This window comes from Ranitomeya imitator, chromosome 5, assembly GCF_032444005.1.
Source record: "Ranitomeya imitator isolate aRanImi1 chromosome 5, aRanImi1.pri, whole genome shotgun sequence".
Taxonomy (NCBI): domain Eukaryota; kingdom Metazoa; phylum Chordata; class Amphibia; order Anura; family Dendrobatidae; genus Ranitomeya; species Ranitomeya imitator.
In genome coordinates, this window is record NC_091286.1 from 694,690,619 (window position 1) to 694,718,280 (window position 27,662).

At 37.8% G+C, this 27,662-nt stretch overlaps 1 protein-coding gene across 1 annotated transcript; it reads right to left on the reverse strand.

Moving 5' to 3' along the window:
• Positions 1 to 282: 282 nt before the first annotated feature.
• Positions 283 to 27,662, reverse strand: CIMIP2C (ciliary microtubule inner protein 2C). The gene is made up of 4 exons (XM_069768173.1): positions 27,461 to 27,662; positions 1,356 to 1,629; positions 911 to 1,023; positions 283 to 421 (listed from the first exon to the last, which is right to left on the reverse strand). Exons 1-4 carry the CDS (start codon positions 27,532 to 27,534, stop codon positions 415 to 417), a joined length of 468 nt encoding a protein of 155 aa, XP_069624274.1. The 5' UTR covers positions 27,535 to 27,662; the 3' UTR covers positions 283 to 414.

Genomic DNA, 27,662 nt, shown 5'->3' on the forward strand with positions numbered 1-27,662 from the left:
TGGAATATAAAAGCGTCCACAGTCGTTTCATTCGCTCTCTATATAAGAAATCAAGTGCTGCTTGGAAAAATGAGGTATAGAAAAAGTACTATAAATAATAACCAGATGAGGGGGGTGAAGGTCACAGTTCTGCGTGTGATTCATGTTCTCATAATACGGGGGCCGTATCCATGACACATCTACCAGAGGAAATCTCTGCTGCAGACAGGTGTCTCCGCTGGAACATAAGTGAACCCTACATACATTAGAGGATCACCCTGTGTTAAAGAGACATGGCCGGTGTCAGGAGCGCATCCTTTATTGCAGGTTATGGGGCAGAGATCATGGGGTACAATGCACAGAGGACCCCAATACGTTCAGGTCTTCACGGTCGGGTCGGGAGAGGGATCCTCGTTTTATTGGCGTTCACGATGGTCAAAGCCTAGAAATGGAAAAAAAAAGGCAAAACATGAATATATTAGACACAAGAGCAAAGCTCCAGGATCTAGAAGACGGATTATTGGAATGTCCGGACTAACGGAAGTTCAGAGGTCGGCTGCAGGCATGCAATGTACGGTGCTGCTGCTTCCACCACGCTGAGGACATGGCCAGGCGAGAAAAGACAGAACCGCAGCATGCGTCTCTGACATAAGGAAGCAGAGCTGTAGTGTAAAGCATGGCTGATGTCACATCACCTGCATTCACCTTTCTAATGTCCCTCCTCAAATATTGGCTTTCTACATGAGAGAGGAAACTTTCAGATGCCGACATCTTTTCCAACCCTCGTCCTCCTAACGCAGCTGCTGTTTGTTACAATGTGTAAGTCGCGCAATCCGCTTTCCAGGTACAGCAAATTCAGAAAAAAACTGCGACAAAACTGCCTACGAAGTGTGAACACGCCCTACGCTGTGTAGCCCGTCTCAATACTCACGTCTGCTGGGGCAGCGGGTAGGTTTCCTCATTCCGGATGGGCAGGATGAAGTGGGGAACCTGGTGCACGGTGCCGGTTTGGTCCCGGTAGTGATCCCGGTGTCGCTGCGCGCTCTGAAACAACAATATCAGACGTCACCACTTCTGGAACGTAGACGTCACATAAGCGTCTGGTTTTGGGATACTTAGGGGGATCGGTCCACTTTAGAGATTGTCCTGAAGCTGAACCTGCCTGTACTGACCCCAGAACCGGCATCAGATCGAATAGCTTCCATTATTCAGACTTCCTGCAATACCCTCTCTGACCACACGGTGCGCTGTTACGAAACAGGACAACCAGACGTGCCACATGGCTCCTCCCTCTCGGGGCTGCTCTTCAGAGGACCCTGGAGGGTCTCCATCATGAGTTGCTATGTAAACATATGTTGTCAATGACGGTCACCAACCTTCATGAACTGCTCCAGCTCTCGCGCGCGGTCATGATCTACGTTGAATCGGGACCAGGACGGACAATGGAGAAACCTGTCCCGACCTCGGGAGCGGTCACCGATCATCAGAGCGGGGTCGTTAGAGAAACTTGAGGGAAACTGCCCACCCTTATAGAGCGGACTCAGACTGGTGCTCAGCGCCGCAGAGCGGAAATCCTGGAAGCATCGCGCTGTGGTGTTCCCGTAGGTGTCCCCATAAGTGAAGGCTGCGGTAGGGACGTGTCCACGATACCTGGGCAGCAGAAAAATCACAAAATTACCAAGGACCTCCCGTGTAAGAAAATGGGGTCTCCAATCAACTACTAAACAGATATCTGCAGAATGCCCAAAGACTAGAAACACAGGAGAAATCACAACAGGCATGGCAAGCCTGGCACGTCACTGTCCGCAAGGAGAAACGTTACCTCGTACACCCCCATTGTAAGGTATTCTAATAAATGTGCTGGGGAAACGGTAAAACTGTAAATCCACTAAAAGTATCTATACTCTTCTACTATTAGTACAAAATCCATAACACAAGTATGAACACAGATGGGTTCACATGGTAAAATAAACTGATATATTGGATATACTGTATATATTGTAAATAATGCTACCCCCTATGTACAAGAATATAGCTACTATAATACTGCCCCTATGTACAAGAATATAACTACTATAATACTGCTCCTATGTACAAGAATATAACTACTATAATACTGCTCCTATGTACAAGAATATAACTACTATAATACTGCTCCTATGTACAAGAATATAACTACTATAATACTGCCCCTATGTACAAGAATATAACTACTATAATACTGCCCCTATGTACAAGAATATAACTACTATAATACTGCTCCTATGTACAAGAATATAACTACTATAATACTGCCCCTATGTACAAGAATATAACTACTATAATACTGCTCCTATGTACAAGAATATAACTACTATAATACTGCCCCTATGTACAAGAATATAACTACTATAATACTGCCCCTATGTACAAGAATATAACTACTATAATACTGCTCCTATGTACAAGAATATAACTACTATAATACTGCCCCTATGTACAAGAATATAACTACTATAATACTGCTCCTATATACAAGAATATAACTACTATAATACTGCCCCTATGTACAAGAATATAACTACTATAATACTGCTCCTATATACAAGAATATAACTACTATAATACTGCCCCTATGTACAAGAATATAACTACTATAATACTGCTCCTATGTACAAGAATATAACTACTATAATACTGCCCCTATGTACAAGAATATAACTACTATAATACTGCTCCTATGTACAAGAATATAACTACTATAATACTGCTCCTATGTACAAGAATATAACTACTATAATACTGCTCCTATGTACAAGAATATAACTACTATAATACTGCCCCTTATGTACAAGAATATAACTACTATAATACTGCTCCTATGTACAAGAATATAACTACTATAATACTGCTCCTATGTACAAGAATATAACTACTATAATACTGCTCCTATGTAGAAGAATATAACTACTATAATACTGCTCCTATGTACAAGAATATAACTACTATAATACTGCTCCTATGTACAAGAATATAACTACTATAATACTGCTCCTATGTACAAGAATATAACTACTATAATACTGCTCCTATGTACAAGAATATAACTACTATAATACTGCCCCCTATGTACAAGAATATAACTACTATAATACTGCTCCTATGTACAAGAATATAACTACTATAATACTGCTCCTATGTACAAGAATATAACTACTATAATACTGCTCCTATGTACAAGAATATAACTACTATAATACTGCTCCTATGTACAAGAATATAACTACTATAATACTGCTCCTATGTACAAGAATATAACTACTATAATACTGCTCCTATGTACAAGAATATAACTACTATAATACTGCTCCTATGTACAAGAATATAACTACTATAATACTGCTCCTATGTACAAGAATATGAGAAATCGCTCCTGTCAAACCAATCTAATCAGTTTTTATGAAGAGGTAAGCTATAGGCTGGACCACGGTGAGTCATTGGACGTGTTATATCTCGATTTTTCCAAAGCGTTTGATACCGTGCCGCACAAGAGGTTGGTACACAAAATGAGAATGCTTGGTCTGGGGGAAATTGTGTGTAAATGGGTTAGTAACTGGCTTAGTGATAGAAAGCAGAGGGTGGTTATAAATGGTATAGTCTCTAACTGGGTCGCTGTGACCAGTGGGGTACCGCAGGGGTCAGTATTGGGACCTGTTCTCTTCAACATATTCATTAATGATCTGGTAGAAGGTTTACACAGTAAAATATCGATATTTGCAGATGATACAAAACTATGTAAAGCAGTTAATACAAGAGAAGATAGTATTCTGCTACAGATGGATCTGGATAAGTTGGAAACTTGGGCTGAAAGGTGGCAGATGAGGTTTAACAATGATAAATGTAAGGTTATACACATGGGAAGAGGGAATCAATATCACCATTACACACTGAATGGGAAACCACTGGGTAAATCTGACAGGGAGAAGGACTTGGGGATCCTAGTTAATGATAAACTTACCTGGAGCAGCCAGTGCCAGGCAGCAGCTGCCAAGGCAAACAGGATCATGGGGTGCATTAAAAGAGGTCTGGATACACATGATGAGAGCATTATACTGCCTCTGTACAAATCCCTAGTTAGACCGCACATGGAGTACTGTGTCCAGTTTTGGGCACCGGTGCTCAGGAAGGATATAATGGAACTAGAGAGAGTACAAAGGAGGGCAACAAAATTAATAAAGGGGATGGGAGAACTACAATACCCAGATAGATTAGCGAAATTAGGATTATTTAGTCTAGAAAAAAGACGACTGAGGGGCGATCTAATAACCATGTATAAGTATATAAGGGGACAATACAAATATCTCGCTGAGGATCTGTTTATACCAAGGAAGGTGACGGGCACAAGGGGGCATTCTTTGCGTCTGGAGGAGAGAAGGTTTTTCCACCAACATAGAAGAGGATTCTTTACTGTTAGGGTGGTGAGAATCTGGAATTGCTTGCCTGAGGAGGTGGTGATGGCGAACTCAGTCGAGGGGTTCAAGAGAGGCCTGGATGTCTTCCTGGAGCAGAACAATATTGTATCATACAATTATTAGGTTCTGTAGAAGGACGTAGATCTGGGGATTTATTATGATGGAATATTGGCTGAACTGGATGGACAAATGTCTTTTTTCGGCCTTACTAACTATGTTACTATGTTACTATGTAATATAACTACTATAATACTGCCCCTATGTACAAGAATATAACTACTGTAATACTGCTGCTATGTACAAGAATATAACTACTATAATACTGCCCCTATGTACAAGAATATAACTACTATAATACTGCTCCTATGTATAAGAATATAACTACTATAATACTGCTCATATGTACAAGAATATAACTACTATAATACTACCCCTATGTACAAGAATATAACTACTATAATACTGCCCCTATGTACAAGACTATAACTACTGTAATACTGCTGCTATGTACAAGAATATAACTACTATAATACTGCCCCTATGTACAAGAATATAACTACTATAATACTGCCCCTATGTACAAGAATATAACTACTATAATACTGCCCCTATGTAAAAGAATATAACTACTATAATACTGCCCCTATGTAAAAGAATATAACTACTATAATACTGCTCCTATGTACAAGAATATAACTACTATAATACTGCCCCTATGTACAAGAATATAACTACTATAATACTGCTCCTATGTACAAGAATATAACTACTATAATACTGCTCCTATATACAAGAATATAACTACTATAATACTGCTCCTATGTACAAGAATATAACTACTATAATACTGCCCCCTATGATGTACAACAATATAACTACTATAATACTGCCCCTATGTACAAGAATATAACTACTATAATACTGCCCCCTATGATGTACAACAATATAACTACTATAATACTGCCCCTATGTACAAGAATATAACTACTATAATACTGCCCCCTATGTACAAGAATATAACTACTGTAATACTGCCCCCTATGATGTACAACAATATAACTACTATAATACTGCCCCTATGTACAAGAATATAACTACTATAATACTGCCCCCTATGATGTACAACAATATAACTACTATAATACTGCCCCTATGTACAAGAATATAACTACTATAATACTGCTCCCTATGTACAAGAATATAACTACTATAATACTGCCCCTATGTACAAGAATATAACTACTATAATACTGCTCCTATGTACAAGAATATAACTACTATAATACTGCTCCTATGTACAAGAATATAACTACTATAATACTGCTCCTATGTACAAGAATATAACTACTATAATAATGCCCCTATGTACAAGAATATAACTACTATAATACTGCTCCCTATGTACAAGAATATAACTACTATAATACTGCTCCCTATGTACAAGAATATAACTACTATAATACTGCCCCTATGTACAAGAATATAACTACTATAATACTGCCCCTATGTACAAGAATATAACTACTATAATACTGCCCCTATGTACAAGAATATAACTACTATAATACTGCTCCTATATACAAGAATATAACTACTATAATACTGCCCCTATGTACAAGAATATAACTACTATAATACTGCCCCTATGTACAAGAATATAACTACTATAATACTGCTCCTATGTACAAGAATATAACTACTATAATACTGCCCCTATGTACAAGAATATAACTACTATAATACTGCTCCCTATGTACAAGAATATAACTACTATAATACTGCTCCCTATGTACAAGAATATAACTACTATAATACTGCCCCTATGTACAAGAATATAACTACTATAATACTGCCCCTATGTACAAGAATATAACTACTATAATACTGCCCCTATGTACAAGAATATAACTACTATAATACTGCTCCTATATACAAGAATATAACTACTATAATACTGCCCCTATGTACAAGAATATAACTACTATAATACTGCCCCTATGTACAAGAATATAACTACTGTAATACTGCTGCTATGTACAAGAATATAACTACTATAATAGTAGTTATATTATTGTACATAGGGGCAGTATTATAGTAGCTATATTCTTGTACATAGGGGGCAGTATTATAGTAGTTATATTCTTGTACATAGGAGCAGTATTATAGTAGTTATATTCTTGTACATATGAACAGTATTATAGTAGTTATATTCTTGTACATAGGAGCAGTATTATAGTAGTTATATTCTTGTACATAGGGAGCAGTGTTATAGTAGTTATAGTCTTGTACATAGGGGCAGTATTATTGTAGTTATATTCTTGTACATAGGAGCAGTATTATAGTAGTTATATTCCTGTACATAGTGGCAGTATTATAGTAGTTATATTCTTGTACATAGGAGCAGTATTATAGTAGTTATATTCTTATATATAGGAGCAGTATTATAGTAGATATATTCTTGTACATAGGAGCAGTATTATAGTAGTTATATTCTTGTACATAGGGAGCAGTATTATAGTAGATATATTCTTGTACATAGGAGCATTATTATAGTAGTTATATTATTGTACATAGGGGCAGTATTATAATAGTTATATTCTTGTACATAGGAGCAGTATTATAGTAATTATATTCTTGTACATAGGAGCAGTATTATAGTAGTTATATTATTGTACATAGGGGCAGTATTATAGTAGCTATATTCTTGTACATAGGGGGCAGTATTATAGTAGTTATATTCTTGTACATAGGAGCAGTATTATAGTAGTTATATTCTTGTACATAGCAGCAATATTATAGTAGTTATATTATTGTACATAGAGGCAGTATTATAGTAGCTAAATTCTTGTACATAGGGGGCAGTATTATAGTAGTTATATTCTTGTACATAGGAGCAGTATTATAGTAGTTATATTCTTGTACATAGGAGCAGTATTATAGTAGTTATATTATTGTACATAGGAGCAGTATTATAGTAGCTATATTCTTGTACATAGGGGGCAGTATTATAGTAGTTATATTATTGTACATAGGAGCAGTATTATAGTAGCTATATTCTTGTACATAGGGGCAGTATTATAGTACTTATATTTTTGTACATAGGGAGCAGTATTATAGCAGTTATATTCTTGTATATAGGAGCAGTATTATATTAGTTATATTCTTGTACATAGGGGGCAGTATTATAGTAGTTATATTCTTGTACATAGGGGCAGTATTATAGTAGTTATATTCTTGTACATAGGAGCAGTATTATGGTAGTTATATTCTTGTACATATGAGCAGTATTATAGTAGTTATATTCTTGTACATAGGAGCAGTAATATAGTAGTTATATTCTTGTACATAGCAGCAGTATTATAGTTGTTATATTCATGTACATAGGAGCATTATTATAGTAGTTATATTCCTGTACATAGTGGCAGTAATATAGTAGTTATATTCTTGTACATAGGAGCAGTATTATAGTAGTTATATTCCTATATATATAGGAGCAGTATTATAGTAGATATATTCTTGTACATAGGAGCAGTATTATAGTAGTTATATTCTTGTACATAGGGAGCAGTATTATAGTAGTTATATTCTTGTACATAGGAGCATTATTATAGTAGTTATATTATTGTACATAGGGGCAGTATTATAGTAGTTATATTCTTGTACATAGGAGCATTATTATAGTAGTTATATTATTGTACATAGGGGCAGTATTATAGTAGTTGTATTCTTGTACATAGGAGCAGTATTATAGTAATAATATTCTTGTACATAGGAGCAGTATTATAGTAGTTATATTATTGTACTTAGGGGCAGTATTATAGTAGCTATATTCTTGTACATAGGGGGCAGTATTATAGTAGTTATATTCTTGTACATAGGAGCAGTATTATAGTAGTTATATTCTTGTACATATGAACAGTATTATAGTAGTTATATTCTTGTACATAGGAGCAGTATTATAGTAGTTATATTCTTGTACATAGGGAGCAGTGTTATAGTAGTTATAGTCTTGTACATAGGGGCAGTATTATTGTAGTTATATTCTTGTACATAGGAGCAGTATTATAGTAGTTATATTCCTGTACATAGTGGCAGTATTATAGTAGTTATATTCTTGTACATAGGAGCAGTATTATAGTAGTTATATTCTTATATATAGGAGCAGTATTATAGTAGATATATTCTTGTACATAGGAGCAGTATTATAGTAGTTATATTCTTGTACATAGGGAGCAGTATTATAGTAGATATATTCTTGTACATAGGAGCATTATTATAGTAGTTATATTATTGTACATAGGGGCAGTATTATAATAGTTATATTCTTGTACATAGGAGCAGTATTATAGTAATTATATTCTTGTACATAGGAGCAGTATTATAGTAGTTATATTATTGTACATAGGGGCAGTATTATAGTAGCTATATTCTTGTACATAGGGGGCAGTATTATAGTAGTTATATTCTTGTACATAGGAGCAGTATTATAGTAGTTATATTCTTGTACATAGCAGCAATATTATAGTAGTTATATTATTGTACATAGGGGCAGTATTATAGTAGCTAAATTCTTGTACATAGGGGGCAGTATTATAGTAGTTATATTCTTGTACATAGGAGCAGTATTATAGTAGTTATATTCTTGTACATAGGAGCAGTATTATAGTAGTTATATTATTGTACATAGGAGCAGTATTATAGTAGCTATATTCTTGTACATAGGGGGCAGTATTATAGTAGTTATATTATTGTACATAGGAGCAGTATTATAGTAGCTATATTCTTGTACATAGGGGGCAGTATTATAGTACTTATATTTTTGTACATAGGGAGCAGTATTATAGCAGTTATATTCTTGTATATAGGAGCAGTATTATATTAGTTATATTCTTGTACATAGGGGGCAGTATTATAGTAGTTATATTCTTGTACATAGGGGCAGTATTATAGTAGTTATATTCTTGTACATAGGAGCAGTATTATGGTAGTTATATTCTTGTACATATGAGCAGTATTATAGTAGTTATATTCTTGTACATAGGAGCAGTAATATAGTAGTTATATTCTTGTACATAGCAGCAGTATTATAGTTGTTATATTCATGTACATAGGAGCATTATTATAGTAGTTATATTCCTGTACATAGTGGCAGTAATATAGTAGTTATATTCTTGTACATAGGAGCAGTATTATAGTAGTTATATTCCTATATATATAGGAGCAGTATTATAGTAGATATATTCTTGTACATAGGAGCAGTATTATAGTAGTTATATTCTTGTACATAGGGAGCAGTATTATAGTAGTTATATTCTTGTACATAGGAGCATTATTATAGTAGTTATATTATTGTACATAGGGGCAGTATTATAGTAGTTATATTCTTGTACATAGGAGCATTATTATAGTAGTTATATTATTGTACATAGGGGCAGTATTATAGTAGTTGTATTCTTGTACATAGGAGCAGTATTATAGTAATAATATTCTTGTACATAGGAGCAGTATTATAGTAGTTATATTATTGTACTTAGGGGCAGTATTATAGTAGCTATATTCTTGTACATAGGGGGCAGTATTATAGTAGTTATATTCTTGTACATAGGAGCAGTATTATAGTAGTTATATTCTTGTACATAGCAGCAGTATTATAGTAGTTATATTATTGTACATAGGGGCAGTATTATAGTAGCTAAATTCTTGTACATAGGGGGCAGTATTATAGTAGTTATATTCTTGTACATAGGAGCAGTATTATAGTAGTTATATTCTTGTACATATGAGCAGTATTATAGTAGTTATGTTATTGTACATAGGAGCAGTATTATAGTAGCTATATTCTTGTACATAGGAGGCAGTATTATAGTAGTTATATTATTGTACATAGGAGCAGTATTATAGTAGCTATATTCTTGTACATAGGGGGCAGTATTATAGTACTTATATTCTTGTACATAGGGAGTAGTATTATAGCAGTTATATTCTTGTATATAGGAGCAGTATTATAGTAGTTATATTCTTGTACATAGGGGGCAGTATTATAGTAGTTATATTCTTGTACATAGGGGGCAGTATTATAGTAGTTATATTCTTGTACATAGGGGCAGTATTATAGTAGTTATATTCTTGTACATAGGAGCAGTATTATAGTAGTTATATTCTTGTACATATGAGCAGTATTATAGTAGTTATATTCTTGTACATAGGAGCAGTATTATAGTAGTTATATTCTTGTACATATGAGCAGTATTATAGTAGTTATATTCCTGTACATAGGAGCATTATTATAGTAGTTATATTCCTGTACATAGTGGCAGTATTATAGTAGCTAAATTCTTGTACATAGGGGGCAGTATTATAGTAGTTATATTCTTGTACATAGGAGCAGTATTATAGTAGTTATATTTTTGTACATAGGAGCAGTATTATAGTAGTTATATTATTGTACATAGGAGCAGTATTATAGTAGCTATATTCTTGTACATAGCGGGCAGTATTATAGTAGTTATATTCTTGTACATAGGAGCAGTATTATAGTAGTTATATTCTTATATATAGGAGCAGTATTATAGTAGATATATTCTTGTACATAGGAGCAGTATTATAGTAGTTATATTCCTGTACATAGTGGCAGTATTATAGTAGCTAAATTCTTGTACATAGGGGGCAGTATTATAGTAGTTATATTCTTGTACATAGGAGCATTATTATAGTAGTTATATTCCTGTACATAGTGGCAGTATTATAGTAGCTAAATTCTTGTACATAGGGGGCAGTATTATAGTAGTTATATTCTTGTACATAGGAGCAGTATTATAGTAGTTATATTCTTGTACATAGGAGCAGTATTATAGTAGTTATATTATTGTACATAGGAGCAGTATTATAGTAGCTATATTCTTGTACATAGCGGGCAGTATTATAGTAGTTATATTCTTGTACATAGGAGCAGTATTATAGTAGTTATATTCTTATATATAGGAGCAGTATTATAGTAGATATATTCTTGTAAATAGGAGCAGTATTATAGTAGTTATATTCTTGTACATAGGGAGCAGTATTATAGTAGTTATATTCTTGTACATAGGAGCATTATTATAGTAGTTATATTATTGTACATAGGGGCAGTATTATAGTAGTTATATTCTTGTACATAGGAGCAGTATTATAGTAGTTATATTATTGTACATAGGGGCAGTATTATAGTAGCTATATTCTTGTACATAGGGGCAGTATTATAGTAGTTATATTCTTGTACATAGGGGTAGTATTATAGTAGTTATATTCTTGTACATAGGAGCAGTATTATAATAGTTATATTCTTGTACATAGGGGCAGTATTATAGTAGTTATATTCTTGTATATAGGAGCAGTATTATAGTAGTTATATTTTTGTACATAGGGGGCAGTATTATAGTAGTTATATTCTTGTACATAGGAGCAGTATAATAGTAGTTATATTCTTGTACATAGGGGCAGTATTATAGTAGTTATATTCTTGTACATAGGAGCAGTATTATAATAGTTATATTCTTGTACATAGGGGCAGTATTATAGTAGTTATATTCTTGTACATAGGGGCAGTATTATAGTAGTTATATTCTTGTACATAGGGGGCAGTATTATAGTAGTTATATTCTTGTACATAGGAGCAGTATTATAGTAGTTATATTCTTGTACATAGAGGCAGTATTATAGTAGTTATATTCTTGTACATAGGAGCATTATTATAGTAGTTATATTATTGTACATAGGGGCAGTATTATAGTATTTATATTCTTGTACATAGGAGCAGTATTATAGTAGTTATATTATTGTACATAGGGGCAGTATTATAGTAGCTATATTCTTGTACATAGGGGCAGTATTATAGTAGTTATATTCTTGTACATAGGGGTAGTATTATAGTAGTTATATTCTTGTACATAGGAGCAGTATTATAATAGTTATATTCTTGTACATAGGGGCAGTATTATAGTAGTTATATTCTTGTATATAGGAGCAGTATTATAGTAGTTATATTTTTGTACATAGGGGGCAGTATTATAGTAGTTATATTCTTGTACATAGGAGCAGTATAATAGTAGTTATATTCTTGTACATAGGGGCAGTATTATAGTAGTTATATTCTTGTACATAGGAGCAGTATTATAATAGTTATATTCTTGTACATAGGGGCAGTATTATAGTAGTTATATTCTTGTACATAGGGGCAGTATTATAGTAGTTATATTCTTGTACATAGGGGGCAGTATTATAGTAGTTATATTCTTGTACATAGGAGCAGTATTATAGTAGTTATATTCTTGTACATAGAGGCAGTATTATAGTAGTTATATTCTTGTACATAGGAGCAGTATTATAATAGTTATATTCTTGCACATAGGGGCAGTATTATAGTGGTTATATTCTTGTTCATAGGAGCAGTATTATAGTAGTTATATTCTTGTACATGGGAGCAGTATTATAGTAGTTATATTCTTGTACATAGGATCAGTATTATAATAGTTATATTCTTGTACATAGGGGCAGTATTATAGTAGTTATATTCTTGTACATAGGAGCAGTATTATAATAGTTATATTCTTGTACATAGGGGCAGTATTATAGTAGTTATATTCTTGTACATAGGAGCAGTATTATAATAGTTATATTCTTGTACATAGGGGCAGTATTATAGTAGTTATATTCTTGTACATAGGTGCAGTATTATAATAGTTATATTCTTGTACATAGGGGCAGTATTATAGTAGTTATATTCTTGTACATGGGGCAGTATTATAGTAGTTATATTCTTGTACATAGGGGCAGTATTATAGTAGTTATATTCTTGTACATAGGGGAGCAGTATTATAGTAGTTATATTCTTGTACATAGAGGCAGTATTATAGTAGTTATATTCTTGTATATAGGGGCAGTATTATAGTAGTTATATCCTTGTACATAGGGGCAGTATTATAGTAGTTATATTCTTGTACATAGGAGCAGTATTATAGTAGTTATATTCTTGTACATAGGAGCAGTATTATAGTAGTTATATTCTTGTACATAGGGGCAGTATTATAGTAGTTATATTCCTGTACATAGGGGCAGTATTATAGTAGTTATATTCTTGTACATAGAGGCAGTATTATAGTAGTTATATTCTTGTACATAGGGGGCAGTATTATAGTAGTTATATTCTTGTACATAGGGGGGCAGTATTATAGTAGTTATATTCTTGTACATAGAGGCAGTATTATAGTAGTTATATTCTTGTACATAGGGGGGCAGTATTATAGTAGTTATATTCTTGTACATAGGGGAGCAGTATTATAGTAGTTATATTCTTGTACATAGAGGCAGTATTATAGTAGTTATATTCTTGTACATAGGGGCAGTATTATAGTAGTTATATTCTTGTACATAGGAGCAGTATTATAGTAGTTATATTCCTGTACATAGGGGGGCAGTATTATAGTAGTTATATTCTTGTACATAGGGGAGCAGTATTATAGTAGTTATATTCTTGTACATAGAGGCAGTATTATAGTAGTTATATTCTTGTACATAGGGGCAGTATTATAGTAGTTATATTCTTGTACATAGGAGCAGTATTATAGTAGTTATATTCCTGTACATAGGGGGGCAGTATTATAGTAGTTATATTCTTGTACATAGGGGAGCAGTATTATAGTAGTTATATTCTTGTACATAGAGGCAGTATTATAGTAGTTATATTCTTGTACATAGGGGGCAGTATTATAGTAGTTATATTCTTGTACATAGGGGCAGTATTATAGTAGTTATATTCTTGTACATAGGAGCAGTATTATAGTAGTTATATTCTTGTACATAGGGGGCAGTATTATAGTAGTTATATTCTTGTACATGGGGGCAGTATTATAGTAGTTATATTCTTGTACATAGGGGCAGTATTATAGTAGTTATATTCTTGTACATAGGAGCAGTATTATAGTAGTTATATTCTTGTACATAGGAGCAGTATTATAGTAGTTATATTCTTGTACATGGGGGCAGTATTATAGTAGTTATATTCTTGTACATAGGGGCAGTATTATAGTAGTTATATTCTTGTACATAGGGGGCAGTATTATAGTAGTTATATTCTTGTACATAGGAGCAGTATTATAGTAGTTATATTCTTGTACATAGAGGCAGTATTATAGTAGTTATATTCTTGTACATAGGAGCAGTATTATAATAGTTATATTCTTGCACATAGGGGCAGTATTATAGTGGTTATATTCTTGTTCATAGGAGCAGTATTATAGTAGTTATATTCTTGTACATGGGAGCAGTATTATAGTAGTTATATTCTTGTACATAGGATCAGTATTATAATAGTTATATTCTTGTACATAGGGGCAGTATTATAGTAGTTATATTCTTGTACATAGGAGCAGTATTATAATAGTTATATTCTTGTACATAGGGGCAGTATTATAGTAGTTATATTCTTGTACATAGGAGCAGTATTATAATAGTTATATTCTTGTACATAGGGGCAGTATTATAGTAGTTATATTCTTGTACATAGGTGCAGTATTATAATAGTTATATTCTTGTACATAGGGGCAGTATTATAGTAGTTATATTCTTGTACATGGGGCAGTATTATAGTAGTTATATTCTTGTACATAGGGGCAGTATTATAGTAGTTATATTCTTGTACATAGGGGAGCAGTATTATAGTAGTTATATTCTTGTACATAGAGGCAGTATTATAGTAGTTATATTCTTGTATATAGGGGCAGTATTATAGTAGTTATATCCTTGTACATAGGGGCAGTATTATAGTAGTTATATTCTTGTACATAGGAGCAGTATTATAGTAGTTATATTCTTGTACATAGGAGCAGTATTATAGTAGTTATATTCTTGTACATAGGGGCAGTATTATAGTAGTTATATTCCTGTACATAGGGGCAGTATTATAGTAGTTATATTCTTGTACATAGAGGCAGTATTATAGTAGTTATATTCTTGTACATAGGGGGCAGTATTATAGTAGTTATATTCTTGTACATAGGGGGGCAGTATTATAGTAGTTATATTCTTGTACATAGAGGCAGTATTATAGTAGTTATATTCTTGTACATAGGGGGGCAGTATTATAGTAGTTATATTCTTGTACATAGGGGAGCAGTATTATAGTAGTTATATTCTTGTACATAGAGGCAGTATTATAGTAGTTATATTCTTGTACATAGGGGCAGTATTATAGTAGTTATATTCTTGTACATAGGAGCAGTATTATAGTAGTTATATTCCTGTACATAGGGGGGCAGTATTATAGTAGTTATATTCTTGTACATAGGGGAGCAGTATTATAGTAGTTATATTCTTGTACATAGAGGCAGTATTATAGTAGTTATATTCTTGTACATAGGGGCAGTATTATAGTAGTTATATTCTTGTACATAGGAGCAGTATTATAGTAGTTATATTCCTGTACATAGGGGGGCAGTATTATAGTAGTTATATTCTTGTACATAGGGGAGCAGTATTATAGTAGTTATATTCTTGTACATAGAGGCAGTATTATAGTAGTTATATTCTTGTACATAGGGGGCAGTATTATAGTAGTTATATTCTTGTACATAGGGGCAGTATTATAGTAGTTATATTCTTGTACATAGGAGCAGTATTATAGTAGTTATATTCTTGTACATAGGGGGCAGTATTATAGTAGTTATATTCTTGTACATGGGGGCAGTATTATAGTAGTTATATTCTTGTACATAGGGGCAGTATTATAGTAGTTATATTCTTGTACATAGGAGCAGTATTATAGTAGTTATATTCTTGTACATAGGAGCAGTATTATAGTAGTTATATTCTTGTACATGGGGGCAGTATTATAGTAGTTATATTCTTGTACATAGGGGCAGTATTATAGTAGTTATATTCTTGTACATAGGAGCAGTATTATAGTAGTTATATTCTTGTACATAGAGGCAGTATTATAGTAGTTATATTCTTGTACATAGGAGCAGTATTATAGTATTTATATTCTTGTACATAGGAGCAGTATTATAGTAGTTATATTCTTGTACATAGGGGCAGTATTATAGTAGTTATATTCTTGTACATAGGAGCAGTATTATAGCAGTTATATTCCTGTACATAGGAGCAGTATTATAGTAGTTATATTCCTGTACATAGGGGCAGTATTATAGTAGTTATATTCTTGTACATAGGAGCAGTATTATAGTAGTTATATTCTTGTACATAGAGGCAGTATTATAGTAGTTATATTCTTGTACATAGGAGCAGTATTATAGTATTTATATTCTTGTACATAGGGGCAGTATTATAGTAGTTATATTCTTGTACATAGGGGCAGTATTATAGTAGTTATATTCTTGTACATAGGAGCAGTATTATAGCAGTTATATTCCTGTACATAGGAGCAGTATTATAGCAGTTATATTCCTGTACATAGGGGCAGTATTATAGTAGTTATATTCTTGTACATAGGAGCAGTATTATAGTAGTTATATTCTTGTACATAGAGGCAGTATTATAGTAGTTATATTCTTGTACATAGGAGCAGTATTATAGTATTTATATTCTTGTACATAGGGGCAGTATTATAGTAGTTATATTCTTGTACATAGGGGCAGTATTATAGTAGTTATATTCTTGTACATAGGAGCAGTATTATAGCAGTTATATTCCTGTACATAGGAGCAGTATTATAGTAGTTATATTCTTGTACATAGGAGCAGTATTATAGTAGTTATATTCTTGTACATAGGAGCAGTATTATAGTAGTTATATTCTTGTACATAGAGGCAGTATTATAGTAGTTATATTCTTGTACATAGGAGCAGTATTATAGTATTTATATTCTTGTACATAGGGGCAGTATTATAGTAGTTATATTCTTGTACATAGGGGCAGTATTATAGTAGTTATATTCTTGTACATAGGAGCAGTATTATAGTAGTTATATTCTTGTACATAGGAGCAGTATTATAGTAGTTATATTCTTGTACATAGGGGCAGTATTATAGTAGTTATATTCTTGTACATAGGAGCAGTATTATAGTAGTTATAGTCTTGTACATAGGGGCAGTATTATAGTAGTTATATTCTTGTACATAGAGGCAGTATTATAGTAGTTATATTCTTGTACATAGGAGCAGTATTATAGTATTTATATTCTTGTACATAGGGGCAGTATTATAGTAGTTATATTCTTGTACATAGGGGCAGTATTATAGTAGTTATATTCTTGTACATAGGGATCAGTATTATAGTAGTTATATTATTGTACATAGGGATCAGTATTATAGTAGTTATATTATTGTACATAGGGGCAGTATTATAGTAGTTATATTCTTGTACATAGGGGCAGTATTATAGTAGTTATATTCTTGTACATAGGGGCAGTATTATAGTAGTTATATTCTTGTACATAGGGGCAGTATTATAGTAGTTATATTCTTGTACATAGGGGCAGTATTATAGTAGTTATATTCTTGTACATAGGGGCAGTATTATAGTAGTTATATTCTCGTAGATAGGGCCAGTATTATAGTAGTTATATTCTTGTACATAGGAGCAGTATTATAGTAGTTATATTCTTGTACATAGGAGCAGTATTATAGTAGTTATATTCTTGTACATAGGGGCAGTATTATAGTAGTTATATTCTTGTACATAGGGGCAGTATTATAGTAGTTATATTCTCGTAGATAGGGGCAGTATTATAGTAGTTATATTCTTGTACATAGGAGCAGTATTATAGCAGTTATATTCCTGTACATAGGAGCAGTATTATAGCAGTTATATTCCTGTACATAGGGGCAGTATTATAGTAGTTATATTCTTGCAGATAGCCCATCTTTGGATATATTTCGTCTATATTGCAGCACAGGGGATATAGCGGATTGCTCATTGGTTGCTTCTGTCACATGTGGCTGCTCGTGTCTCTTGTTTCTTGCTGGAATATTCTCCATTTTTACGCTATTTCCTGCATTCTGATGTGTTTTGCGTCTTTCTGACATTGTGCTGCAGCGGGTGAGCAGAGCACATACAGTATAATGCTCTGCAGATGCCGCAGATGCGTACATGAATGAGCTGCTGGGTTCTGTAGTGCGCCGCCCTCGTCTTCCCTCCCAGTTGTCACAGAATAGAACAGAGAAGTAACAGGCGAACGCAGCGTTAATCGTCGCCCGACGTCTCCATGTAATTGCTCTTCTGGGAGCGACGAGTTCCTGGATTTCGCTGAATTATGTTTATTACATGAAACTGGTGGATAATGGTGGGTGCTGAGAGCAAAGCAGATGCGTCTAGTGAGGGGGTAATAAAAACGGCTGCACGTGCGAGGAGGCGCCTGCGGTACAGCACGGACACCAGGGAAAGGCGATTTTTTTTTTCTTACACTTTGCATTGTTTCAAGAAAACACTATCCCACCAGGAACGTCACGGCGTTAATGTTACAAGACCCCTCTGCAGCGAAGGAATGGTCCTAAATGTCTATGATCATCACTGTCTGATCCCTTCAGACACCAGGAACATGGGTGTCTCTGGATTATTTTTACACCTCTGGACCTCCAGGGAAATGGACAAACTCCCCCGACATCGGGCATCGAATGTCTGTATCACCAGGCAAGCGGAGATGTTTTTTTACTAACCACCAGACCACCATAGATCATATCTACCACTCTGGGGGGTCCTGCGTAGGAAAAAAACAACTTAGGGGTTAGCACTGGACGACATCTGCAAGGAGTTTGTATGTTCTTCCCGTGTTTGCGCGGGTTTCCTGATGAGGAATCTAGATTGTGAGCCCCAACGGGGACAGTGATGATGATGTCTGAACAGCGCTGCGGACTATGATGGCGCTATATAAGTGATTAAGGTAAATTAATAGATCACCAGGGATAAGTCATTGGGACATTAGATGGCTCATCTGAAACAGCTAAGACTTAGAAACTCTCCTATCCAAATGAACTCACTGACAGATACTCAGTTAACTCGTTCTGCAGCCAACAATGTGCAGGGAAATAAAGAATCTGTAAAAGCCGAACAGGGCAACACTTTTAAAGCAAAGATTAGTTTTAGCCCCAAATACATGCATTCATGTAAAAAATAATAACTGTTTCCTCCTCCTCCTCCTCCTCCGGCTGCGCTCTACTCGGACTGTTACTTTAGGCTTCCAGAAGAACGTCCGTAATCCCTGGAATGGGGTCAGGATGGGTAATTGCACTTTTCCCGCTCGCTTTTCCCCTGGTGATGCCAGGAGGCTGCAGTGTAAGTGCCGCGTCTTGTTAGGTGATCCAGTAACGCGATCCCCAGCCCCGGATTATGTAACACAGCCTATGAAATATTCATCTTCACTAAGAAAACTGCACTCGTTTTCCATTCCGGCAAAGAAACCAGGATTTGTTATCATCGGGGCCAAAACATCGGCAGAACGTGCGCCAGAGCCAAGAGGCAAGGGCTTTCGAAAAAGGGTTTCCATGACCATAAAGGGCGATTATAAAAGATTCATCCGCGTCTGCATTCATATCACTGCAAAGATATAAATTTCAACCGTTTGTAATAATAACGTATCGAAAGGTCACATCTCAGGGTCTGCAAGTCGCGCACGCAGAATTGCTCTTGACTCGCCAGGTGGCAAAATGCCGACCATGGAAGAGAAAGCATTTTGTGTTTTAGAGTACGAGAAGTGTAAATCAATTGTTACCAAACGTTCCGGAGACAGTACAAAAGTGACCCACCAGGTCACCAGAGCGTTCCAAAGAACATATGAAAGTGACCCACCAGGTCAGCAGAGCGTTCCAAGGACAGTATGAAAGTGACCCACCAGGTCAGCAGAGCGTTCCAAGGACAGTATGAAAGTGACCCACCAGGTCAGCAGAGCATTCCAAGGACAGTATGAAAGTGACCCACCAGGTCAGCAGAGCATTCCAAGGACAGTATGAAAGTGACCCACCAGGTCAGCAGAGCGTTCCAAGGACAGTATGAAAGTGACCCACCAGGTCAGCAGAGCGTTCCAAGGACAGTATGAAAGTGACCCACCAGGTCAGCAGAGCATTCCAAGGACAGTATGAAAGTGACCCACCAGGTCAGCAGAGCATTCCAAAGACAGTATGAAAGTGACCCACCAGGTCAGCAGAGCATTCCAAAGAACATATGAAAGTGACCCACCAGGTCAGCAGAGCATTCCAAAGAACATATGAAAGTGACCCACCAGGTCAGCAGAGCGTTCCAAGAACAGTATGAAGGTGACCCACCAGGTCACCAAAGCATTCCGAAGACTGTGAAAGTGACCCAACAGGTCAGTAGAGCTTCCAAGGACAGTATGAAAGTGACCCACCAGGTCAGCAGAGCATTCCAAAGAACATATGAAAGTGACCCACCAGGTCAGCAGAGCATTCCAAAGAACATATGAAAGTGACCCACCAGGTCAGCAGAGCGTTCCAAGAACAGTATGAAGGTGACCCACCAGGTCACCAAAGCATTCCGAAGACTGTGAAAGTGACCCAACAGGTCAGTAGAGCTTCCAAGGACAGTATGAAAGTGACCCACCAGGTCAGCAGAGCATTCCAAAGAACATATGAAAGTGACCCACCATGTCTCCTGAGCGTTCTGAGGACCGTAACAAAGTGACCCACCAGGTCTGCAGAGCATTCCAAAGAACATATGAAAGTGACCCACCAGGTCAGCAGAGCGTTCCAAGGACAGTATGAAAGTGACCAACCAGGTCAGCAGAGCATTCCAAGGACAGTATGAAAGTGACCCACCAGGTCAGCAGAGCATTCCAAAGAACACATGAAAGTGACCCACCAGGTCAGCAGAGCATTCCAAGGACAGTATAAAAGTGGCCCACCAGTTCAGCAGAGCATTTCAAGGACAGTATGAAAGTGACCCACCATGTCAGCAGAGCGTTCCAAGGACAGTATGAAAGTGACCCACCAGGTCAGCAGAGCATTCCAAAGAACACATGAAAGTGACCCACCAGGTCAGCAGAGCGTTCCAAGGACAGTATGACAGTGACCCACCAGGTCAGCAGAGCATTCCAAGGACAGTATGAAAGTGACCCACCAGGTCAGCAGAGCATTCCAAGGACAGTATGAAAATGACCCACCAGGTCACCAGAGTGTTCCAAAGACCGTATGAAAATGACCCACCAGGTCACCAGAGTGTTCAGAAGACGGTATGAAAGTGACCCACCAAGTCACCAGACTGTTCAGAAGACCATATGAAAGTGACCCACCAGGTCACCAGAGTGTTCCGAAGACCGTATGAAAGTGACCCACCAGGTCACCAGAGTGTTCAGAAGACCATATGAAAGTGACCCACCTGGTCAGCAGAGCGCTCCAAGGACAGTATGAAAGTGACCCACCAGGTCAACAGAGCGTTCCGAAGACAGTATGAAAGTGACCCACCAGGTCAGCAGAGCATTCCAAAGAACATATGAAAGTGACCCACCAGGTCAGCAGAGCATTCCAAGGACAGTATGAAAGTGACCCACCAGGTCAGCAGAGCATTACGAAGAACTATGAAAATGGCCCACCAGGTCACCAGAGTGTTCTGAAGACCGTATGAAAATGACCCACCAGGTCACCAGAGTGTTCCAAAGACCGTATGAAAATGACCCACCAGGTCACCAGAGAGTTCAGAAGACGGTATGAAAGTGACCCACCAAGTCACCAGAGTGTTCCGAAGACCGTATGAAAGTGACCCACCAGGTCACCAGAGTGTTCAGAAGACCATATGAAAGTGACCCACCAGGTCAGCAGAGCGTTCCAAGGACAGTATGATAGTGACCCACCAGGTCAGCAGAGCATTCCAAAGAACATATGAAAATGACCCACCAGGTCACCAGAGTGTTCCAAAGACCGTATGAAAATGACCGACCAGGTCACCAGAGTGTTCAGAAGACGGTATGAAAGTGACCCACCAAGTCACCAGAGTGTTCCGAAGACCGTATGAAAGTGACCCACCAGGTCACCAGAGTGTTCAGAAGACCATATGAAAGTGACCCACCAGGTCAGCAGAGCGTTCCAATGACAGTATGAAAGTGACCCACCAGGTCAGCAGAGCGTTCCGAAGACAGTATGAAAGTGACCCACCAGGTCAACAGGGTGGTCTGAAGACCGCATGAAAGCGACTCACTCGGTCGCCAGTGTTCTGCGGTGGTATCGACAGGATGATTGTGTAAACATAAAAGCCCCGGACCACCAAGTGTTACAGTCGCAGCAGTGGAGAGGGTTTTAGAGACATTTTGACGTAGCCCGCAGAAATCAACACGTTGTGAACTTGGCATTATTCAGCCGACTGTTTGTAAGATTCTGTGACTGCTCCAGAAACCGTATCGCATACAGCTATTGCAACATTTCCGGCCAGCCGACCATGGCATCCGATGCGAATTCTGTGCACCTTTTCAGGCAATATTGGAAGATGACGATTTTGCTTCCCGGCTAGTGTTCAGTGACGAGGCAAATGGAAAGGTGAAGAGTCACAACGTCCAAATGTGGGGAACGGAAAATCCCAATCCCACTCGAAAACAAAGGTGTACGGGCCTTTTGTTTTTTTCACTGAAAAGACGGGTGCGTCGTGCCTCAATATAATAATAATAATAATAATAATAATCTTTATTTTTATATAGCGCTAACATATTCCGCAGCGCTTTACAGTTTTGCACACATTATCACCACTGTCCCCGATGGGGCTCACAATCTAGAATCCCTATCAGTATGTCTTTGGAATGTGGGAGGAAACCGGAGTGCCCGGAGGAAACCCACGCAAACACGGAGAGAACATACAAACTCTTTGCAGATGTTGTCCTGGGTGGGATTAGAACCCAGGACCCCAGCGCTGCAAGGCTGCTGTGCTAACCACTGCGCCACCGTGCTGCCCTATGTTCCAGGTCTGACGGAGCGTCATCCCATCTGGCATTCAGAGGTGTGTTGCTAACTTGATGAGGAGCTCCTAAACCGGTGGACTGGGCGCTGTACTGGTGTTGACTTTGCACTCTGCAGGTTGCCCCCCCCGGATCTTCCTTTGGGGGCACGTCAAAGACATTGTTTAGGTGCCACCTTTGCCAGCTACACTGATGGAGATCAGGACCGCATTACCGCTTCTCTAATGACCGAGACAGGCTGCAGCGTGTTTGGGTTGGGTTGGATGACCATATAGATGTGTGATAACCGGAGGTCACAGAGAACATCTATAACCATCATGCGCTGATCTCCGAGAGCTGCTGTTTCTTGTCCTGCGCCGTTCTCTGTGGAGCATCTAATTCATTCTGAAATATTCTGCCTTGAAACCCGATGAATCTTTTCTACTCCCGAACGGATCCTCACCAAAATCATCCTGAGAAACCGTCTCAATTCTTCATTTCTACAGGAGATCAATTTAGCTCTTCATGTCAGGAACTTTTGAGGATTCCCCCCCGCGAAGAAGTTTTGAAAAACGCCAGGTGGAAAAACTAAGGAGACGTTCACACTGTGACATGGCGTTTTGGCAACGTCTTTTTCTGCACCAAAAAAAAAAACAGTGTTGTCAGGAAAAACGCTGCATGTAATATGTATTTTTGATGCATTTTTACTTCATTAGAACAGATGAAAATTGCTGAAAGAATTTTGATTTTTGTAAAAACGCAGGGAAATGATCATCAAAACATTTGGGGAAAGGAATAACCTCCTGCCCTCTGAGTCGGAGTTGGATAACGTTTTTAGGTTCCACTTTAGTAACTATAATTGGAGGTTATTGCACCCGCCAGTCCACTGTCAGTCCCATTATAGGGGTTGTATGGGATTATAGCGCCACCCTTGTCCTATGGCTTGTGTGTAGTACTGCGCTTCAGCTCCATTCACTTGGGCAGAGCCAAGCTGCAGTACCACATATAACCTATAGACAAGGGTGGCGCTGTTTCTCGCCTAGAGAAAGATTTTTTTTTTTCCACATCTCTTTAAGGCTTTAAGAGAATAAAAATCCCTACAAATGACAACCGCTATATTTTTTAGCCAATCCCTCTCCTCCCCCTATTCATTCTTAAAGGGGAAGTCCACCTAAAATCAAGATTGATGAAGGTCTGAGAGTTTAGAATTCTGTTCCAAGGCACAGGAGGCAAAGCCGGCGACCTTTTCCTCTTATGTACTTGGGGGCTTATTTTTTACTTCTATAATCCTCCATTACAATGTTTTTTATACTGTTATGTTATGTTGGAGACCACTGTATGGGGTGCACTTACTTTACACCTCCTCCCTGACTGCAGACCCTATGCCATCTGCTGACATATCTTTAATGTAATGTATGTGATCGGATGATTTTTTGGTGGGTGGACTTCCCCTTTAAGACCCCGCAGCACCTTGTCCAGCCCTAGATCTCGCTGAGTATCAGCATTGACAGCGCGTTTCGGAGCGTGACGTGTGATCCGGGCCGGGGGGACGCGCTGCCGCATCAATAATTGATACATAATAAATAAATAATTCAATGGAACTAATTAAACGGCAATAAAGTTTTTCTCGTTCCGGACACTAGCGGTCGGCGGTGCGCGGCTCTGCGGCCCCCGGGGGCCAGGGGATACGCAGCAGTGAGCAAGCAGCCACCAAGAAAACACCATGGCCCCCGAAAATGAAAGCTGGGGCCATGCGGCGACTATGGCCACGATACAAGTCGCCCGACCAAAGATGGCTACAAAGTGATCGGGGTCGGATTCTTTGTCGCTGCACCCGAGGGGGCCACAATATAACCCCCATTCACTTGTATTGTGCAGCGACACAGAATGAGCCGGAACGATTAATTATTATTAGAACTCCGCACAAGACAGGAAAATTCTAATTTCCGACATTCCGACTTTCAATCCATGGAAGCTCTGATATCTATCATATCGGGTCCTGTATGTTGAATTCTCGTCCTGAGGGGCTGATCGCAGTGTTTCCTACCAAGATGGGAAAATTAAAGTGTGAGGACCCCCGCAGAGCAAGATGGCGACATACAGCACCCCAGAGTTCATCGCCCTGGGCTCCTGTGAAAACAACATCAAGAAAAGTGACTGAAGGGAGAAGAGAGACTCTGCGGTGCCAGGACCACATACAGCAGCATCAATCTCAGATTTTATGGTCTTATATGAAATCAGATGAGGAGACAGGAAAAAAACCGCACTAAGGTGCCAGGACCCCTCGTACATACAGTGGTACAAAAAGTCTTCAGACCCCTTTACATTTTTCCACTCTTTGTTTCATTGCAGCCATTTGGTAAATTCAAAAAAGTTCATTTTTTCCCTTATTAATGTACACTCTGCACCCCATCTTAACTGAAAAAACAGAAATGTAGACATTTTTGCAAATTTATTAAAAAAGAAAAACTGAACTATCCCATGGTCGTAAGTCTTCAGCCCCTTTGCTCAGTATTGAGTAGAAGCCCCTTTTGAGCCAGTACGGCCATGAGTCTTCTTGGGAATAATGGAACAAGTTTTTCACCCCTGGATTTGGGGATCCTCGGCCATTCTTCCTTGCTGATCCTCTCCAGTTCCGTCAGGTTGGATGGTGAACGTTGGTGGACGCCATTTTCAGGTCTCTCCAGAGATGCTCAATTGGGTTTAGGTCAGGGCTCTGGCTGGGCCGGTCAGGAATGGTCACGGAGATGTTCTGAAGCCGCTCCTTTGTTATTTTAGCTATGTGCTGAGCTGCAGCTGATTAACACCCCCATAGTATGATGCTACCACCACCATGCTTCACTGTTGGGATTGTATTGGGCAGGTGATGAGCAGTGCCTGGTTTTCTCCACACATACCGCTTAGAACTATCACCATAAAGTTCTATCTTCGTCTCACCAGACCAGAGAATCTTATTTCTCATAGTCTGGGAGTCCTTCATGTGTTTTTTAGCAAACTCTATGCGGCTTTCATATGTCTTGCACTGAGGAGAGTCTTCCGTCAGTCCACTCTGCCATAATGACCTGACTGGTGGAGGGCTGCAGTGATAGTTGACTTTGTGGAACGTTCTCCCATCTCCCTACTTCATCTCTGGAGCTCAGCCACAGTGATCTTGGGGTTCTTCTTTACCTCTCTCACCAAGGCTCTTCTCCCACGATTGCTCAGTTTGGCTGGACAGCTGGACGGCCAGGTCTAGGAAGACTTCTGGTGGTCCGAAACTTCTTCCATTTAAGGATTATGGAGACCACTGTGCTCTTAGTGAGTACTGTAGAAATTCTGTTGTGACCTTGACCAGATCTGTGCCACAATTCTGTCTCTGAGCTCCTTGGCCGGTTCCTTTGACCTCATGATTCTCATTTGGTCTGACATGCATTGTAAGCTGTGAGGTCTTATATAGACAGGTGTGTTCCTTTCCAAATCAAGTCATATCCGTTTAATTACACACAGCTGGACTCCAATGAAGGAGTAGAACCATCTCAAGGAGGATCACAAGGAAATGGACAGCATGTGACTTAAATATGAGTGTCTGAGCAAAGGGGCTGAAGACTTATGACCATGTGATATGTCAGTTTTGCAAAAATTCCTACATTTCTGTTTTTTTTCAGTCTAGATGGGGTGCAGAGTGTACATTAATGAGAAAAAAAATCAACTTTTTGAATTTACGAAATGGCTGCAATGAAACAAAGAGTGAAAAATGTAAAGGGGTCTGAAGACTTTCCGTACCCACTGTATCACTGTCTGTCGGGAGGTGGAGGAGCGATGTTCTGCAGATTCTGCTAACCTGTTACCATCTGCAAATGAAGTTTTCTATACTTAAAGAAGACACGACCTGCGACGCATGCTGGGACCCTGCGTGTCTGCGACTGACACTGGGGGGGCGTCTTTTACAGATTTCGGCAGCTGCTGTTTTTCACCTTTAGGACTCCGTGTAGGTAAATTACTTTTTTTTGGTTGTGTATCTTATCTACGGTTTTCGATCACGCTGGAGTTTGTGGAAAGTCACGCTGCACTATAACGCATCTACCACAGTGTTAAGGCTGACTGCATAATTAATGACATTGCTTTAAAAGTCCAGTGAAAGGCGATGAACGGGTTAACTCGACCTGATTTTGACAATATAGGCGCTTACCCAGGCATGAGAACAGGTGGGATGTAGGTGGCATTGTGGTGGGTGATGAGGGTGCCCGCACTCCTGGATGCCATCTGTCAGGTGCTCCGGTGTAATGTGACTCACAGGGAAATCCAAGACCCCCGGCGGCAGGGTGGAGTATCCCGACTGTTAGCCTGATCCTTATTGTTACTGCACGAAGGCCTGATGTCCGTCACCGGGC

What these genes read in the sequence shown, in the direction of transcription:
- CIMIP2C (XM_069768173.1), bottom strand. Translation starts at nt 27,534, where the DNA reads ATGGCATCCAGGAGTGCGGGCACCCTCATCACCCACCACAATGCCACC. An exon ending in CCACCTGTTCTCATGCCTGG is followed by an intron (nt 1,630 to 27,460) that starts GTAAGCGCCTAT and finishes TCTGCTGCCCAG; the next exon opens with GTATCGTGGACACGTCCCTA. An exon ending in AGCTGGAGCAGTTCATGAAG is followed by an intron (nt 1,024 to 1,355) that starts GTTGGTGACCGT and finishes TTGTTGTTTCAG; the next exon opens with AGCGCGCAGCGACACCGGGA.